The 19,178-nt window shown below is 44.2% G+C and overlaps 1 protein-coding gene across 4 annotated transcripts in view; it reads right to left on the reverse strand.

Annotated features, from left to right (window-relative positions):
- Positions 1–9,543: 9,543 nt before the first annotated feature.
- Positions 9,544–19,178, reverse strand: part of FYN (FYN proto-oncogene, Src family tyrosine kinase) — a 184,758-nt gene continuing 175,123 nt past the window's right edge. For all 4 annotated transcript variants that reach the window (XM_003781597.3, XM_023513234.1, XM_023513243.1 and 1 more), the window contains one exon: positions 9,544–10,212. In XM_003781597.3, the coding sequence (XP_003781645.1) occupies positions 10,004–10,212 (209 nt within the window). In that variant the 3' untranslated portion in view covers positions 9,544–10,003. The remainder of the gene's footprint in view (positions 10,213–19,178) is intronic.

Here is a 19,178-nt window from a genome sequence, read left to right on the forward strand (position 1 = left end):
GCAGTGTCTGTTGCAACTACTCAGCTTTGCCATCAGCAGGCAAAATCAGCCTCAGACAAAATGAATGGGTGAGCTTGTGTTCCAAGAACACTTTATAGACAAAAACAAGCAGTAGCGGTCAGGATCCTGGGAGTCTTTTGCTGACTCCTGGTCTTTGTTCTTCCTCTTACGTGAAGGCGAGGCCATGTCTATGTAGTTCATAGATTTTTCTCCAGAGTCTAGCACAGTGCCAGGCACATAGTAGATATGCCATAAATATGTGTTAAAGGAAAAAAAATATGTGTTAAAGGAATGATTAAATGAGAGAAAGCAAGCAAGAAAGAACAAAAGAAAGACTGAGAAGAGACAAGGCTTTGGGGATCACCTAGTTGTCAGTCACAGGGTTCAATGTAGAAATAGAAACCACACTAGGGTTTTTAAGCAAAAAGGCATTTAACATGGGGAACTGCAAACTTGTTGGAAGGGCTGGAAGAGAGACCTCTCTAGGCTGGGCCTCTGGGGAATGCTGTAAAATCATTGTGCCAGCGGAGATCTCACCTCTATCATGATCAAGAAGGTGGGACTCAGATTTGCCATTGGAACTGTCAACCTCAAGGACATGGGAGCTAAAACAAGGCCGGAAAGTGGTCAGAAAGCCAGGAACAGCATGAACTGATACCACCACCACATTTGCCAGGCAGAGGAGGCTTGCCACTGCCAGCAGACTCTCGACCCCTATGGAGTTGGAGCATGGATCTAAGAGGCTCGCGACATTGCCTCCCAGCAGAAAATAGCCAAAAGCTGCAGGAAATTGGTGTTTGCCTTCCAAACTTTGTGTAAATATGCCTAATTGATGTAGCCTAATTCACAGTCATGATCCTAATGGCAGGCAACTCTGCAGCTCCAGGAGGTATCTTAGAAAGTCAAGAGAATGCTGTTGTACCACGGTGAGCACAGCAGACACATGCTTGTGATGAACTGTTCAAAATAACTGTCCCCAGCCTTAGTGGCTAAAAACCATAATCATTCATTTTGTCCAGAAATGTGAAATTTGGGCAGAGCTTGGTGGGGGCAGCCTATCTCTGGCTTATGATGAGTCAGCCGGGTAGTTCAACCTGGGCCTCACTGTGGGAGCGAGTTCATGCAGCCACCTGGGAACCTGAGTGGAGGGGAAGCAAAGCCCTCACCCATAGCTCCCTCTGGGCTCTTGGTCAACAGTTAGCGTCAGCGTCACGATGAACAAGCCATCGTGAAAGGAGGTCCACCAGCCACACTTAGCTGCCCTGGCCAAGGCCAAGGCCCTGTGGAACAGAGGAGCTGTCCTTGGTGAGTCCTGCCCAAATGGCTGATTCGTGAGCGAAATAAATGACTCTTTCTATTTCTGTGCTAAGTTTTGGGGTGGTTTGTTATGCAGAGAGAGATCACAGAATGCGCAGGTTGTGCGGAATGGGAAGAAGAGAGGGGAACAGATGGGGCAATCGACAAGAAATGAAGCAGCCAAAGCCAGAGAAGGGGTTAATGGTTGACCTACACATAAGCCAAGTCCACCTCCCCTGCACCCCAACAATTGGATTTCCCAGCTTCTTAACTTCAAAGCTTCCTGAAAATCAACCAAGTGTGGTTTGCACTGTGTCTGCTGGTCAAAGCTTGCTTGGGCTGAATGCTGGAACAGCCCTTTCTTATAGGTACTGCTGCCCAGGAATCATCATCTCTTCTGGAAACTGCCCCTCAGCTATTTTCGATGATGGCAAAACATTCCGATTTTGACATTGTAAACTGTCATAAAAAGACAAGATGACTTACTGTGGTGGTTATATTTACACCAGGTTCCAGGATGGCTCAGGTGATTTCAGACTATAGGGTTGTCACGTATAGTTGTGCCAGTTGTGTACTGCACAATTTTAGGAGGCACCATTCACAGTCTAGTCATTATCCTTTTGCATATTTATTATAATGATTTTCTGGCAGATGGCAGCAAAGTGTCTTGAGGCAGGGTAGCTTTTCCTATTTGCATAAAGGCGATTTATAGCAAGTGGCAGAAGGCATAGGTACAAAAACTAGTGTCTAATAAATCTTAAGCCAGTGGCAGTGGTTGAGGGAGAAGAGATGGAAGGAGTGGGGAGGAGCCGTAGGACTGGGGAAGGTCTTTTCCTCAAGATAAGAAGTGCAGAGAAGGGCTTAAAGCTCAGGCTCTTGGACCAGCAGGATTCTAGAGGAGATAGGAATTAGGGCCACAGAGGAAGACTGCTTGGGAGAAGAAGACAGAAATGAGCCACAGGTTTGCCCTGAAAGGTAGAAATCTGAGAGCTGAATTTGATATTTGAATTTGGAGGCATGGGGATAGACATAGTGAATGAATAAGTGAAAATTTTATGATCCAGATGGGATTGGGGAGCAGGGGTGCAGAGGAATGGAAGAGACATGAACATGGATTGAAACGGGCGTGTCTGAGGTGAGGCCCGGCATGGTGGCTCACCTTGCACTCTGGGAGGCCAAGGTGGGTGGATTGCCTGAGCTCAGGAGTTCTAGACCAGCCTGAGCAACAGCAAGACCCCCCCTCTCTAAAAATAGCCAGGTGTTGTGGGGGTGCCTGTGGTCCCAGCTACTTGGGAGTCTGAGGCAAGAGAATCGCTTGAGCCCAACAGTTTGAGGTTGCTGTGAGCTATGACATCACCGCACTCTACCCACCGTGACAGAGTGAGACTCTGTCTTGGAAAAAAAAAGAAAGAAATGGGTGTGCTCTGTTGAAACAAAGGGTATTGGGTCCACCCACGACTTCCACCCCACCTCCAAACCCCCTGGTTCTGAAAATTCACATTAGTCACCAACGAATATCTTAATTTATAGCAACGGCAGCTTCTGAGTGTCGAGGTGAATTGTATGATGCCTTTTTGTTTCAGAGGGATTGCAGATAACAAAACCTTTACACTTGGAACAATGTTCTCCATTTTGCATTTGATTCTGAAAAGAATCCCAGCCATGCGCAGCTTTGTGTTTTATCTATGTATCTTCCAAGGTCTCCTTTGGCTGCACGCTTATTGCTTTTGTTCTTGGCTCGCTGTTTTAAGTATAGCTTTGCTGCATTTCCATTTCCCCCCACTATTCAAAAACAAGTACTTACTTGAATTAGAGCAGAAAAATACTGAAAAGAGAGAAGCATTGCTTTCTCCCTCTCAGACATGGGGACGTCCTGGTTTAGTGATAGCAATGACAATGATTAATGCTTTGCACTTTCATTAGAGACCTTCAGGAATATATGCGTATAAACAAATAGTTTCCAAAATTTCGCAGGTGAGAGGAGGGAGGTGAAGTGGCTCACGAAGGATTGTACTGATTGCCTCCTGATTCCTCTTCCCCTTCCCAATTATCTCACAAATTATGCTTTGGTGAACAGTCCTGGAGCTGCTCATATTTTAAATCAAACTAAAGTCCACTGAAGTAGGAAAATTATGCATTTTGCATAAATGATGTGAGCAAATTATTATTCGGATTTTTTTTTTTAACCAGGCTTTCCCACCACTTTCTTCTGCACAATGAAATACAGTTAATTTACCAGAAAGCATTGTTATTCATTTCCTAATTCTCTAGGCAACTGTTGCCATTTGCTTACCATTTCCTCCCTCTCTGGGAGTTGTCAGACCTTCAGGCTCCTTTCAGGGTTGGTCTGGGTTCCTCAGCAATCTCTAGAGGCTCTGCTGCCCTCCTGGAATCTTCCTGCGCTTACCCCTTGGGAGGAGTCTGAAAAATGAAAGGATTCACATACTTGGATTTAGTTTATGAGTGACTTATACGAATCCTTTTGTAAACACACAGCAAAGGAAAAAAAAGATGAAATCTCTTGCTATTTAGTGACATTTCCCCACAGTATTACGTGGTGTGCTCTTTTTCATTAAAAACACTATCTGAATAACACCCAGTTCTCTCCTTCTTGCTTCTAATTAGCTACCCATTGATTAGTACATAGCAAGCACTTGATAATTAACTAAAGAAAAAATATCCAGAACAAAACAACCAGACCACCTTGCAACTGCTAGCACGTACCTCCCATCATGAATTTACATACTGCATGATGATTCAAGCAGAATAGCCTGGTTGGTAAATGGAAGGAAAGAATGACAATGGATTTATAAATAGGAAAAAGTCCCCTATTAATTGTTACCAAGAGAAGTAATGAGGAGTTATTATAAGCCTCTTTCTCAGCAATTCTTTTATTCTCAATTTTATAAATATATTTCAAACTACATTCTAGCTGGGACATTGGAGCCAACAACCTGCTTAAAATCTTATTCTCTGTCCTTGAATGGTATTATCTACCCTCCATTTAGTAGCTCACTAATCAGAATAATGACAGAGAGAGAAAAAGAGTGTTAGAGAGAGGGTGAAAAAAACAGAGACAGAGACATTGAGACTTTTCTTGTATTTTCCTTATCCACCCATCTGCTGATCATCTTCTATATTTAAAGCATGAGGTAGTCCCTAATAGGGGCTGGAAATCAAAAGGCAACACATCCAAAAGCGAGAAACTCTAGGCCCTTACAGAGCTCAGGCAGCACCTCCTCCAGGAAGCCTGCCCTGCACCCCCCATTCTGAGCTAGATGTCAGCTCTCTGCTAACACCAGTGCTTCCCTCCAGCAGAGAGTTTATTGCAACTGTTTTTATGGGTCTCTGTCCTCACTCAACTGCAAATATTGAAATTCTGGTGCTGAGCTCAGGTCTAGTCCACCATAAGTAACAACAATTTGGAGAAGGAATGAATGGTAAGTCCTTACGTGTGTCCACTGCCACAGCCACCTTCATCCTGTTGCCTTGAACAGCCCTGGAAAGGACTTCTCTCATCCCAGCTGTGGTTTCCTCCTCCTTGTCCGCTGTCTCCATTTCTCTGTTCCCACTTCATCTCAGTGAAGCAGGCTGCCCTGATCAGACCCTATTCCAGGAGGCCCTGGATGGTTTTCCTCTTCCTTTCCATCTTCTATCCCACTCTGTCCTGGGGCTCTTTGCTGAGTGAAAGGAGAGCTGATAGGAGAACACACATTACTGGGGGCTAGTGTTACCTTTCCCAAGCACGGTAATGACAAGTGAGCAGTCATGTTTTATGGACGATACGGAGCACAGGAGCTGCTAGGTTGTGCAGGAATGTGTCAGGGACACAGTGTACAACCCGATGGTTTGGGAAAATAATTTTATATGAAGATGAAGATGGATATCTTTGAAAGTAAAATACCATCTTTTCAGAAAATTTCAAAGTTAAAATGAGACCTGTGAGGCACTTTACCTAAGACTATGTATCACTTTGTGCCATTTAGTTACTCCATGCTGTCCCCAGGTCCCAAGAGGTACAAATTTATCCCCATTGGTGCAGGGACAAGCTCTGGGGAAAGGTTTGGGAAGCATCATTGGTGTTTGCCATGGTAACAACTTGAAGGCTAGTGACCAAGCATTCCTAATGCATAGGATAGCGTCGCCAGCAATGTGGTAAACCTCGCGTGCTGTTAGCAGGTCCTTAGGCAAGCGTGTCGCTTGAAGGGAAACCATTCACCCCACCATCAGCTAAGTCGGTCCATCTGTTCAGCAGGCATCTGCCAGGATCTCATCCCTGTTCTAGGTGCAGGGACAGTAAGGTGAACAAGTCAGGCAGTCTCTGTTCTCAAGGTGCTCCCAATCTGGTGAGGAAACATGTTAAAAGAAGAGCAGGTGAGCAGACACGTTGTCAGAGAGTAGTAAGTCTTCCGGAGAGGGGCGTGGCGTTCCGGCTGTGGCGGGAGCAGTTGTTTGTCACCGAGGACATTCTTGTTAGAGCAGTCCCTGCATTGCTAGAAAATCACTTATTTTTATTTTCACTACTCAGAATTAATTTCTAAAATAAAGGTATATTTGTCCTTCTATGGGATTCTGAATATTCTGCTTGTTGGGAAAGAATGAGGTATGATTTAGGAGTTTATTATGAAAACTTTGGATATATAGGTATATGCAAACTATGGAGGTCCATTCAGATATTTCAAATACATTAAAGACATGATTTTTAAAATTATTTTCTTCTCTGTAGTTGTAATCTATTTTTGAGAAATAAGTAAAACAAATTGCATGTGAGAATTGCTTTAGTAATCTATACCCCCATGATATCATTTTTTTAGAGTCAAAGATTTTCCCCCTAAAATTAAAGCCAATGTCCTTCCTTCCTCCCTCTTTCCTTCCCTTCTACTCTCCCTTTCTTCCTGCAAAGATTTTTGACAGCCTAATTGAGTTCCGACAGGACTGTATAATATATAGTAGTAAGAGAGGCAACAGAAGTCATCTACATCTATTAAAATACCTTTCAGGAACAAGCTGACCAAAGGCTATTTTATTCAAATACAACTTCTTTTTTTTTGAGACAGAGCCTCAAGCTGTCCCCCTGGGTAGAGTGCTGTGGCATTACAGCTCACAGCAACCTCCAACTCCTGGGCTGAAGCGAGTCTCCTGCCTCAGCCTCCCAAGTAGCTGGGTCCACAGGTGCCCGCCACAACGCCCGACTATTTTTTGGTTGCAGCCATCATTGTTGTTTGGCAGGCCAGGCTGAATTCGAACCTGCCACCTTAGGTGTATGTGACTGGTGCCTTAGCCACTTGAGCCACAGGCGCCGAGCCTCAAATACAACTTCTTAGGAAATGGCTAAACCGTGAAGGAAGGTTCACTTGTCCTGAGGTCATGACAAATAAACAAATGCCTTTCCTTTTGCAGTGGTTGTGTTTAGTATAATTGACTTTTGCATATTGCTGGAAACTTCACCTTCTTCTAAGAATCATGAAAGATTCATTCCAATTAATACAATATATGTTCTTAAGGCCCCTGGGAAATTACAGATAAAATAGTGCAGCTCTAAATGCTACCAGAAAAATCCTCTGGTGCCAACATTTAGCCACAAGAGGATTCCTGTATCTCTCAAGATGGGTAAACACCCTCTGGTGCTTGTCAGTAGCGCGGCTATGTTTGATGGCTTCACTTGTCTCATGGAAATTTCTGGTTCCCCATAGACCTCTTGGGGCCAGGAGTAGGGAGAGAGGAATGCCTCCCGGGCCCAGGTCTCCGGCCCTCCCAGCTCACGGTGCACAGTGAAGCAAGCGGTGGGCTGTGAGCTAGAGAAGTGGTGAACAGAAATCCTTTTGTCACAGTTTATGGTGTCTGAACCACATAAATTATTTTGTCCAGTAAGTTTATTATGCGATACTTAAAAAGTGAAAAGCAATAGTTAACTAGGAAGCCTCCCTATCCAGCAGAACAATGTCAGATGCCCGCTCTCCTGAGGGAGCAGAGTGAATACTTACTCACTACCAGGTTACCAAAGACAAAAACTACCTCACCAACAGGCTAAGCTGATACTTTTCTTTCGTAGTGAGAGAACTTTCTGGCCAGCAAACTGTTTCCTCACCCCAAACTTCCACAACCTAGGGGGAGAGAGACTTCTTGGCAGGTGTTGGGATTCCTTCATGAGGATGAAAAAAGCTGAAAGTCTCCGATGAATTTTAATTTCTAGATACTCTCTTTATTCTCCAACCCTCTTCTAAGCACTTCAGAACAGTTCTGGCATGTGTATTTCCTATGAGTGTCCTTGAGTTGACTGAAGTCCATAGTTGTGTTTCATATAAGAGAATCCATAATGAATTCAATTGATGAATTATAGGCTATACTTTCTTTTGACAGGATTACATTTTTTCTTAAAGAATCTGTTTATAACAGGTTTTTTAAAAGATTTTTTTTTGATTGAATAAAAACATAAACAAAAACCCTCCAGGGAATATTTGCAAGTTATCCAACCCAAAGGGGTGTGAGGATTAAAAACAAAGTTGTCTTTAAAAATAGCTAGAATGTGTTAACCAACTGCCTAATAATATGAAAATATTTAAGTTCTTTAAAATTTAATTTTATCAGTTTAGTGATTCTATTAATGCCAAAAATAATGCTATAAGGTTTGGGTTAATCAGAAAATCCTTCTTTGTATAATATCATTTAAAAAAATGTTAGAAACCCTTTCTACCTGTAAAGGTTATTTCAACAACAAAAACCCATGCGCCTTGTATGACTCTACGGCACATCAGTGATCTTAGAATCACAGGATCTTGGAACTATAGAGACCTAAGCCCAGATCTTACCCAAGCCCCTCAGTTGCACAGACAGGCCATGGAAGCACGAGATGCTAGGTGATTGCTCAAGGTCTGGCAGCTGAATGGTCACACTCACTGCCCTTTCTATCACACCAGGTTGTGTCCTTGCTTAGCCACTTCATTACAGAAATAGAGAGACACTTGGAAACTCATATATTGACTCCAGGACAAGAAAGATTCTTGTAATTATTTCTTTTGCCTACAAGTCGGACTTAGTAAATTCCAGTTAGAAAAACTGTTTGATAAATTAAAACATTAAGATATGCCTAGCCTTGCTTTAGGAATCTTTGAATTATTCAGACAATAGCCTAGCCTTTCTAGGGGTGGGGAGACCTCTCCAGATGTTCAGAATGTCTGTCATTTGGAAATCATTGCATAGTGGCTAAATCCACCAGGTGAATCCTTACCATCTGGTGTAGGACAGATGTCTTATGGAAGTACCAGAGTACCTTCCATGATTTAAACAAATAAACAAAAAAAATTCAAATGTAAAATGCTCTCTTTTTAATTACTAGATTAAGAAAGTTAAACAATTGAAAAATGTAAACTCACAAATAAATCATGACAAAAAAGGAGTTAAAACTTCGGAAGTGCTACTTGGTATTAAAAACTCAATAGAAATAGGCCTTTTGTTCTTGTTAAACATATGTAATTCAAGGTTGGTACAAACAGCAACTAAAAATGTAATACTTTTTTTTTGTGCATCCCCATGAAATGTTAAGTAGTGCATAGTTATTCCACTGGAGAACTCTTGGACATATAGAAAGTCACTCATGAGCAGTACAGGACATTTAAAACACTTATTTTACAATGGGAAATGTACAACCCTCCACCCCCACTTTCCCCATAGATTTTAGTTGTATGAGAATGTTTAGCAGGTTGCCATGACTACAGTGCTATGGGTTTTAGACCATTTAAATGTGGTTACAAGGTTTATTAAATAAAAAAAGTCTGAAACATTTCAGCATTCATATTTTTATACAAGAAGTTTGTGTGGTATCCACCTTCCAGTTCCCTTGGTAGTACTGGCCATTTGCTTGCTTAAGTATGCTCACTTTTGCAGTAAAGTTGAAACAAATACTGGTAACAGAACTTTCGAATTCAGTGCAGGGAGGGTCCTGAAAAAAGTTAATGTTAACAACCACCTATAGGTATAGTCATGAACTGAAAAGGTGCAATCCAAAGGGAAAAACAAAAACAAAAAACCATGCTTTGCAAAAGCCAAAGAAGAGGCCACCGGTTTTGAGAATAACACCAGCGCTTTGATGCCGATTTTGTAGTAAAATCCTCACTCTCGGTCCCGCACCTTTGTGGTCTGGGCTCACCACAGTCTCCGTGTTAGCACCCACATTTTATTTGTACAGGGACATATATCTTATATATATTCATAGTTATAAAAAAGAAAAAAAAAAACAAACACCTGTCCTGATTGGTTTTTGTTAAAACATGAAAAAAAATTTTATTGTTTTAGACAAAGAGGCCACTTTTGGAAAATAATACTTTTTTTTTTTTAGTTGAATCAGGTGAAGACAGAGTTAAAATCACATAGGATTTGCATTTTAAAAAAAGGAAAGCACTAGGATCATTGGCACTGGAGTAACTATTTACACTGAACAGAGGTCTGGCCTTTTACATAACATCGATACAATGCATTTTCCAAAGTCTGAGAAATAACAAGATTCTGTTTCGAATGCTTCACAGAGGAGGTTCGGATTTGGGGACAAGTGTCATTAATGAGGGCCATGGAAGTTCGTCAGCTTCAGAGTCACATGCAATCTGATCCTGGACGGTTCTGGCTGCTCGGGAGCAGCTGGCTACGGAATTGAAAGCTAATGGGGAGGGGTGGGGCAGCCTCTGGGACAGGCCTCTCTCCGCAGACCCGGGCCTTACAGGTTTTCACCAGGCTGGTACTGGGGCTCTGTGGCGGTAAAGTAGTCTTCCAGGAAGCCCTGCAAGTACTCAAAAGTGGGGCGTTCTTCGGGGTCCTTTTTCCAGCAGTGGATCATGAGCTCATGCAGAGAGATGGGGCAGTCCTGCGGGCAGGGCATCCGGTAGCCACGCTCCACCTGCTCCAGCACCTCGCGGTTGTTCATGCCTGTGGAGACAAGCACGGTGAGTGTGGGGCCCAACTGCTGCCCCCCCAGCCCCTGATATCCCTTTCTCCGCCTTTGAGTCTACATGTGGCCCCCACCTCGCCCAGGGGACGAAGCCAGCCATACTGCTCAGAACAGCCACCCAGAACTGATATGTGTGAAAACCCGGAGGCTGAACCTCCAAAGCGTGATAAATGAAGGCAGCCAGACACAGAAGGCAATGCACTGTATGATTTCATTTCTACAAAATTCCAGAAGAGACAGAACTGCATCTAGGCAGTTCTGTGGCTGGGGGAGGGGACGGATGCCTGCAAAGGGGTCAGAGGGAATGTCTGCATCAAGGGTCAGCAAACTTCCTGCAAAGGGCCAGAGTGTCAGTATTTTTGCCTTCATAGATCATAGATTCAAGACGTATGATTTATGTCTTCTTCTTTTTTAATTTTACAACCCCTTCATTTAAAAACACACAAAACAAAAACAGGCGGGGAGTCAGACGTGACCCAGGCCGTGTCTGCCATCCCCTGTTCTATATCATGTTCCTGGTGATGTGATTATTGATGTACATCAAAACCCACTGAACTGTAGCCTTAAAATTGATACTTTTATTGTATATAAACTACATTTCAATTAAGCTGACTAAAATATATGAATAAAGCAGATAAATACCTTCATAGACTGAAAGCACATTGCCCCTTGCTATTTAAAACTTCCATTTGTAAACTCCATAAATTAGTTTCCCTCGTGCCTGAGCAAGTCCTTGAAGCCCCACTGCCCAAGATCTGCCATCATGCCAGCATGGCTTGGCACTGTCTGGCCTGGCACCCAAAGTGCCCCGAGGTTTGGTGACTTTGATGGAGAGGCAGGGCATCTTCAGGGCCTGTGTTTACTGACAACCTTGGCCGGTCCATCTATCACTTGAGACTCTCCTGACACTGTTGAGATGCTGGGCTGCTGAGCACTAACAGACGCCGCTGGGAGACGGCTAACTGAAGAGAAGCCTCCCACATTCGGGGGGGGGCAGACGGCCTGACCGCTTTCCCAGCTCCTGCCAGGCACTATTCTCCAGTTTTTTCCCCCTATATTTTCATCATACCACCTTTGCTATCTCCTTGCCGAATCCTGGTATATTTTGGCCGCCCCCTGGCCCCCAAGCCTATAGTCTGGAATCCTGGAATTTCTGACCTGGTTTATTTACAAAAGAACATGATTTCAAGCCAAACAGAAACCTAGACTTCTCCTCTCTCAGGGCTACGACCAGCAGGAGAACACAACATCTGCCTGCAGCTCCCTTTAATTCTGGAGGAGGTGGCAACCTGCTAGCTAGAAACCCATCAGCCTGGCCCAGAGCACAACCCTGTCCCTCTGGGCGGGGGCACTCAACCCTCCTTGTCATGTTGTTACTTTTGGAGTTTTGGAGCTCGTGTGTCCTGGCTCCTCCTGGCTGTCGGCCATGGCCTTATGTGTGCCATGTCTGTCCATACCTTTTGAGATGCTTTCCTATTCTCTGCTGTTACGATTTCTTGAGGTGGTAACATCCACACAGTATTTCTACTGTAATGAAGTTGGCCTTCAATGCTAGTATTGTGAAATCACCTCACTCACAGGTCAGGGTGATCTGTGGAGAGAGTCTGGGTCCCGTCTCTGCACCACACATGCCTTGACCAGCCCCTCTTCAGCTGGGCCTGGGAAGGAGAGGCCTGCAGCTCTGTGGCTAATTAGCTTAAATCCTTTCCAACTGCTGAAAACTTGGGTAGGGGCGGGGAGCGGGAAGCAAGGGGAAGAACCTGGAGCTGTCTTTCCACCGTGCTCTAGGCAAACAGGGTAAGGGACTAAAGGACGCAGGCCAGCACTTCCTTATCCACAATTTCCGAATCCAACAAGCTCTGAAAACCAAAATGTTTTTCTAACTCACTTGGCAGCAGAAGTGATCTGAACTGACCTCATTTGGCCACAAAACCTGGCCTGATGTGAGGCTATTTACTGTTTTTACTTCTTCATACATATTGCCCAGAAAGGTTAGTCAGGAAGACAGTGTAATCACACACCAGGACAGGCGTTCTCTGAAGTGTTCGCTCTGCTGCATATTTTGGTACAGTCCTTGGTTTCATAATACATTTCAGAAATCACAGAGCCTGAACATGCAGAAATCTCCCTTGTCTCTGTCCCTGACAAGAGCCTGCAGGAACTGGAGGCAACACAGACAGAGGTCTGACAGGCCCTTCTGGAGGTGGCTACAACCCCCTACAATGTCTGTCACTGAGATGTTTCATCCAAAATGGCGCCACAGACTTTAATTAATCACGCTCTTCTTGCTCTGCGGAGTTTATAGCAGTGCATGTTTCATTTCATTAAAAAACAAACTACTCAAACGGAAAGATTTCACTTTTTTTTTTTTTTAAGGCTTAATTCAATCTCTGCCAATGGAAAGTTTAATCGACCACTTGGGTCAAGCTCATTTTTCCAGTGCTCAACCCAAGCCTCGGACACAGCAGATTTGGCAATGTGCGTGTCGCCCCTCGGGAGGTGGCCTGCTTCCTGGGCACTTGGAGCCGGGGAGTGTAAGGGGGCCCTTGAGGAACACCAGCATGCTCCTTCTCACTCTCCACCCCCTTTCCTGCTTGTACCCCTCCCTTCTTCCCCACTCCTCCTCTACCTCCTTTCTCAGGCCTTCTCTCCAGATTCCCAAAGCGTGGTGGGGAGCATATGAAAACAATTCCATGCACGGGGCCAAGTAGAAACATACCAATGACGGCTTTGCCAGAAGAGTGGGTTATACAACAATGCACTTGGCTGACAATGACAAGCAGAGTGGGACTAGCTCTTTTCCAACCGTCCATAAGCCAGAACCTACTTTTGGACTGTCTGACCCTCAGACCTGGCCCGTTCCCAAAGTACCTCTGCAATAGCAACTGTGCAATCACGATGTGCTCATGTCAGGGCTCTGGGTAGTTTTTACTTTGTAAAAAACACTTTAAGTAAGTGGACTGTGTTAATATAGATTTGAGTATCCCTTATCTGAAATGCTTAGGATCAGAGGGTTTTGGATTTTTTTTCAGATTTTGGAACACATGCATTATACTTATCAGTTGAGCATCCCTCATCTGAAAATCTGAAATGTCCCCATGAGCATTTTCTTTAAGCATTACGTCAGCACTCAAAAAGTTTTATATTTTGGTATATTTCACATTTTGGATTTTTTGACTAGGAACACTCAGCCTGTATTTAAAAAAATATAATTCTTGGCTGTAAAAACTTTGAATATCGTGTTTTTTTCGAAAATCTCTTTTTTTGGAAAAAGGGCTTTTTCTCGGCATACTACCATAAAGATGGGCCTGTTTGGTTTAGATGACTTCGTATTTTTTTCACCTGGGAGGTGAAGGACAGTGAATGGGAAGGAAATATATAGGATCTTGGGGACCAGGGAGTTTAGGAGAGAGACTTGAGGGCCATGGGGATGCCAGAGAGAAGAATCATTTTGCTGTACTTCCAACTGAGGAAGTGGACAAGAGTCCCTGGGAATGTTTCTCTTTGTCTCCCTTTTTAGTGGGGAGAAGCCCAGGTGAGAAACAGAAGAGACAGAAACTTTAAAACAGTGTCCAGGCGTGTTTTACAGAAACACTGCCATAAACAGTTTGGGCTTCCAGGTTTCCTCGTGGGAGTTGCAAGAGAGAACATTTTTCAACTGGGAGTGGAAAAATGTTCCAATTTCCCTGGTTCCCAGCCTCTGCGTGAGAGAAGAGCCTCAGGGCTGAGAAGAGCCTCAGGGCTGGGCTGCCAGAGAGCACAGAGCCCACGGCCCCATTTCCCTCTCACCCCTTCCTCACTGCCCTCTCAGTTCCAGGACAGCAACCCGCCCTTCCTGTTCTCTCTCACTAGAGTCACTCAGGAAAATGGGCCATTGCCTTGGGTCACTCTCGCAGGGTACAACTCCATAATACTCAAGCTACAAAAAGCCTTGCCAGTATATTGTGTGAGGGTCTACATTTGAATCTCTCCTCCCCAGAGCTTCCATGAAAGCCTCCTTTCACTTGGGATTTTAGGCTTTCAAACATGGTTCCTGATAACAGCCTTGTTTCCGGTCGGTCTACCCAAAACACTGCAGCTAAGATTCTCTGGCCAAGAGGACTATACTCGCTTCCTGCCATTATGACTATACTATCCTTCCTAAGTCATTCGCTGGCTTCAGCTTCCTCCAGCACGCTCAGAAGTTTCCAACTCTCACTTTCAAACCCTTACTCTATATGGTTGCCAACAACGTCCACTCTCACGTACGGTATTGTGCTTTCTTTTTCCTCCTTTTTCTTCTAGACTTTCCTACTCCTCTTCTTGAACTCAGTAGAGACTTCTCTCTGGTTTTAAAGATTCTTTAGGGAAGGAATAAAAGTCTCTTTCATTGGCAGAGCACTGAATTAGCTGTCACTTTTTGACTCTTGACTTTGTATCCATCTCTCAGCAGGTAATGTGACTTCTTCTGGTCTCAGTTTCTCCATTTCTCAACAACATACCTCAACATTCACTGTGCTTGCAGCTGTCTGAAAAAACATCTTCTGTGAAAGAGGAGTGTTTGTTTTATAGTTTACGGTTTGGGTAGCCTCCTAATATGGATCTCAGAGGAGCCATATTTGCAGAGTCAGGGATTTTAACAGTATCTGTTCATGTTTGCATCTGGGTTTGACTATGGGTTGCAAGGACCTGGATTTTTGTGCCATGTGAATAATTAAATACTTTAACAATGGAAATGGTGTCATGTGTGATGTCAGGTTATCACACGCCCAGATTATTTTTGCAAATTGCGCTTTCCCTTCAAAGGAAACTATACCATGTTGTGCACAAGGCCTGCTGTCTGCGCACCCCTCGCTTCTCTGCGGAAGCCCTGTAAAAAGGCCCCTGTGTTTACTGTCTGCTGAGCAGTGCTGCATGGCGCCGGAAGGAGGAGGGTGTTAATGGTGCTGGCTCAGCATGAGCCTGAGCCGCGCATGTGCTCACATTATCAGATTATCATGTGCTGTGGCTGTCTTCCTGGGCAACAACCACAAGGCTTCATGTTAGGTTTTGGTATGGGATCAAAGTAAAAATTTTGGGCAGAGAGATGCTGATCAAAGATTTTATTTGAGATAAAAATAAAGGACTCATCTTGAGAAGGCACAATAATGACTAGTTTTGTTTCTTTCCCCATCTTACCAGATAACTTCAGGGCAGCTGTTTTTATTAAGCCCATTACATTAATAAATACAGAAAGGACAGTTATGCAACTGCCATAATAACAAAGGTTATTTAAAGTTGATAACACAGTATCATAAAGAACTCCTTTGTTGATAAAAAAAAAAAAAAAAAGAAAGAAGTGAAAAAGAGAGAAAAAGGGTTCCCATTAGGGAGGCCAGAGGACTGCTCACTGAGGATGAGGAGCAGCAGTGCAGGGCTGGGAGTGGAGGGCCCCTCCCTGGCGGCCCCCTTCCTCCCTCCTCCTCTTGCCAGCCACACTGGCCAAGGCAATCCAGTGCCTTGGGGAGGTGACAGTGTGACCTCTGGGCATCTCAGGCAGGATTCCTTCTCTCAGGGAACACCGTGAGCAGAAGGAAAGCCTCAGGGATGACGGATGGGGTCCAGGAGGGTCATGGCACCCTAGGCCAAGGTTAGAGGTTTCATCCTGCTTCCTGTTCTCCAGGCTGGAGAGTCCTATGTCCTCCCTATTCCTGGGAGAATCTGCTGCTGTTGTCCTCTTGGGCACAGGGGAGTGTGTTTCTGTGGTTTAGGGTGGGACTTGTAATTCTTAAAAGAAAAAGCTAACGAAGTTTCACTAATTTCCTTTACTTCAAGTCATTATCAAATGACTAGACGTATTCAGGAAAGTCAATGGCTGTCACTTGCTGAATGACTTGAAAGTGCTTCAAATGCATGAATCAATGTAATTTGCTTAAGAGAATGTTTCTTCTCTGCCAGATTTTGCAAAATACAGAAAACAGGTGTTTAGTTGAGAGCCAGAGAACAGAATGGCCAGGATGTTCTGCCTGGAATGGTGTTGGAACATGGTGTCTGAACTGACCAGAGGGTTAATTTCCTAGAATGACTATGAAGAAAGAGGCAACCCGGTGTCTGGGAAAAAATATATAGATTTATGTATGAAAATGATGGAACAGAGAGTTAAAAGGCATGGTAGGCTTGGCACCCATAGCACAGTGGTTATGGCGCCAGCTACATACACTGAAGTTGGCAGGTTTGAACCCGGCCTGGGCCAGTTAAACAACAATAACAATTGTAACAAAAAACAGCCGGGTATTGTGGTGGGCACCTGTAATCCCAGCTACTTGGGAGGCTGAGGCGAGAGAATCATTTAAGCCCAAGAGTTTGAGGTTGCTGTGAGCTGTGACACCACAGCACTCTACTGAAGGCAACATAGTGAGACTCTGTCTCTAAAAAAAAAATAATAGTAAATAAAAAATAAATAAATAAATAAATAAAACAAAATAAAAGGCAAGACAGACTATGGGCCAAATTTAAAAATCTTGTTTCAAAACCCTCAGAGGTTCATTCTTTTCTGTCTCGTTAATTAACTGACTTGCTCACTGAGAGTCTACTGTGGGGCTGACCCACGCTGGGAATCTAAAATACACCACAGGAGCCCCCCCTCCCTTTGCCAGTGTAGAGCTACTGGGACAAACAGGCCCATGAACAGATGCTTCAACAGAAATGCACCAGGTATCCCAGAAGCAAGCAGAAGGTCTGGGCGTAGGAAGGCTTCCCTGGCGGACAAGGGAGAAATGAAGAGAGACCCATATGTCCAAGAGAGATCTCTCGGTGTATCTGGGGTCATGAAGGATGGGGGATGGCAAGAGAGAAATTGTAAGTCAAATCATGTCACTTTCAGCTCCAATCCCCTCACTTCCTATCTCTCTAAGAATAAAGGTAGAAGTCCCAACAACAGCTTAGAAGGCCCTACGTGATCTACCCCTGAGGCCTGTGGGACCTTCCACACCCTCAGCTCCAGCCACACTGGCCTCCTGTAGATCTGCAGGGTCTCTGGGCTCTGCACCCTCCCTGCCCCCAACAGGAGGCTCTGTCCCCAGACACTCACCTGACTCACTTGAGTCTCCCCTTCTTCAGGTCTTTAGCCGGATGGCATCTTCCTAGTGAGGTCTTCCCTCATCTCCCTCTGACATCCTCTCTCCCCTTCCCTGTCTTCTGTTTATCTATAGCCAATCCAATATATTTTGCTCTTTAATTTTTATTTATTTACTTATTTTGAGGCAGAGTCTCACTTTGTCACCCTCAGTAGAATGTGACAAAGTGAGACTCTGCCTCAAAATAAGTAAATAAATGAGACTCACAGCAAGCACAAACTCTTGGGCTTAAGAGATCTCTTGCCTTAGCCTCCCTAGTAGCTGGGACTACAGCCACCTACATGATGCCCGGCTATTTTTAGAGGTGGGGTCTCGCTCTTGTTCATGCTGTTCTTAAACTCCTGAGCTCAGGCAATCCATCTGCCTTGGCCTCCCAGAGTGCTGGAATTACAGGTGATATTTTGCTTTTTTAACTTTGCTTATCATCTCTATGAAGTAGAATGGAAGTCTATGAGGGCAGGATCACATGTCTGCTGGTTCACTGCTAAAGGGCTGGTGCCTGGTATACAGTAGGTACTCAATAAATATTTATGGAATGATTGTGGGAAAAGAATCATGAAGGACTATGCAAAACTAAGCCTTTCAGAATTATCTGGAAGACAAAGGGAAGTCATGAATGCTTTTCTTTTTTTGAGGCAGAGTCTCACTATGTCACCCTCATGGTAGAGTGCTGTGGTGTCACAGCTCATGGCAACCCTCAACTCTTAGGCTTAAGTGATTCTCTTGCCTTAGCCTCCCAAGTAGCTGGGACTACAGGTGCTCACCACAATGTCCGGCTATTTTTTTTAAAATTATTTTATTTTATTATTTTTTTTATTTTTTGCCAGGGCTGGGTTTGAACCCGCCACCTCCAGCATATGGGGCTGGCGTCCTACCCCTTTGAGCCACAGGTGCCTCCCTATGCCCGGCTATTTTTTGTTGCAGTTGTCATTGTTGTTTTAGCTGGGCCAGGCTGGGCTTGAGCACCGTATGTGGCTGGCGCTGTAACCACTATGCTACAGGTGCCAAGTTGCCATGGATGCTTTTAATGAGGGGAATAAGATGACTGGGTTCGTACTTTTTAGGATACTAACTCTGCTGGTAACAGTGGTAAAATGGTGGGTGGGTGGGGAGAGACCCAAAGAAGAGAGGATAAGGATTTGAGAGAGGTTTTGAATAAGAAATGGTGGGTTAAAATGTATAACTCTGATTTAACGCATCGACTTGAGAAAACTGCTTTTACTTAGGTGTTTCTATTTCTCATTATACATCAGTATAAAATCAGTTCTAATCTTCATGCACAGAATGGTTCTGAACACTGGCTTGCAGAAAAGCAAGCTAGACTACAATGCTGAGAACGAACTCAGGCCAGGCTGCCAGCAGGGAACTGCTAAGTGGGAGCTCTTCTTTGGAACTGTGTCCATATTTGACACACGTCTTGAAAGCAACCTTCCTCATCTGGTGCAGGGATGTGACTCCTCTCCACTACTGTCCTATTGATCTCAGCTTCACTTTCAGTATTTTTTTCTTTGGCTTCAAGGTTCTCAGGCAGTTTGAGACTGTCCTGGTTCCTTCCTTTTTATCCATTCCTTTCACAAAACTTACCAATGTTTTAGCGTTTCCTTATGCCTTTCGCCTTTTCTTTGGTCAGACCTCACAAACTCCGTTCCAAGTTCTTTCTCTGATGCTTGCTTCCCGAAGTGAGCATCAGAGAAGGATGCTGTGCAAACATGCCTAGAAAGCTTTTATAAAGCCCATTTACAAGTCATCTCTTCCTTCCTGCCTCCATCCTCACCTACCAGCTTTCCTATATGTCACGGTGACAGAAGGCCATTCTCAGACATGGAAGAACCCAGAAAAGTGTACCACCA

Source organism: Otolemur garnettii, unplaced genomic scaffold (genome assembly GCF_000181295.1).
Source record: "Otolemur garnettii isolate 467f Iridium unplaced genomic scaffold, OtoGar3 scaffold00002, whole genome shotgun sequence".
Taxonomy (NCBI): Eukaryota; Metazoa; Chordata; class Mammalia; order Primates; family Galagidae; genus Otolemur; species Otolemur garnettii.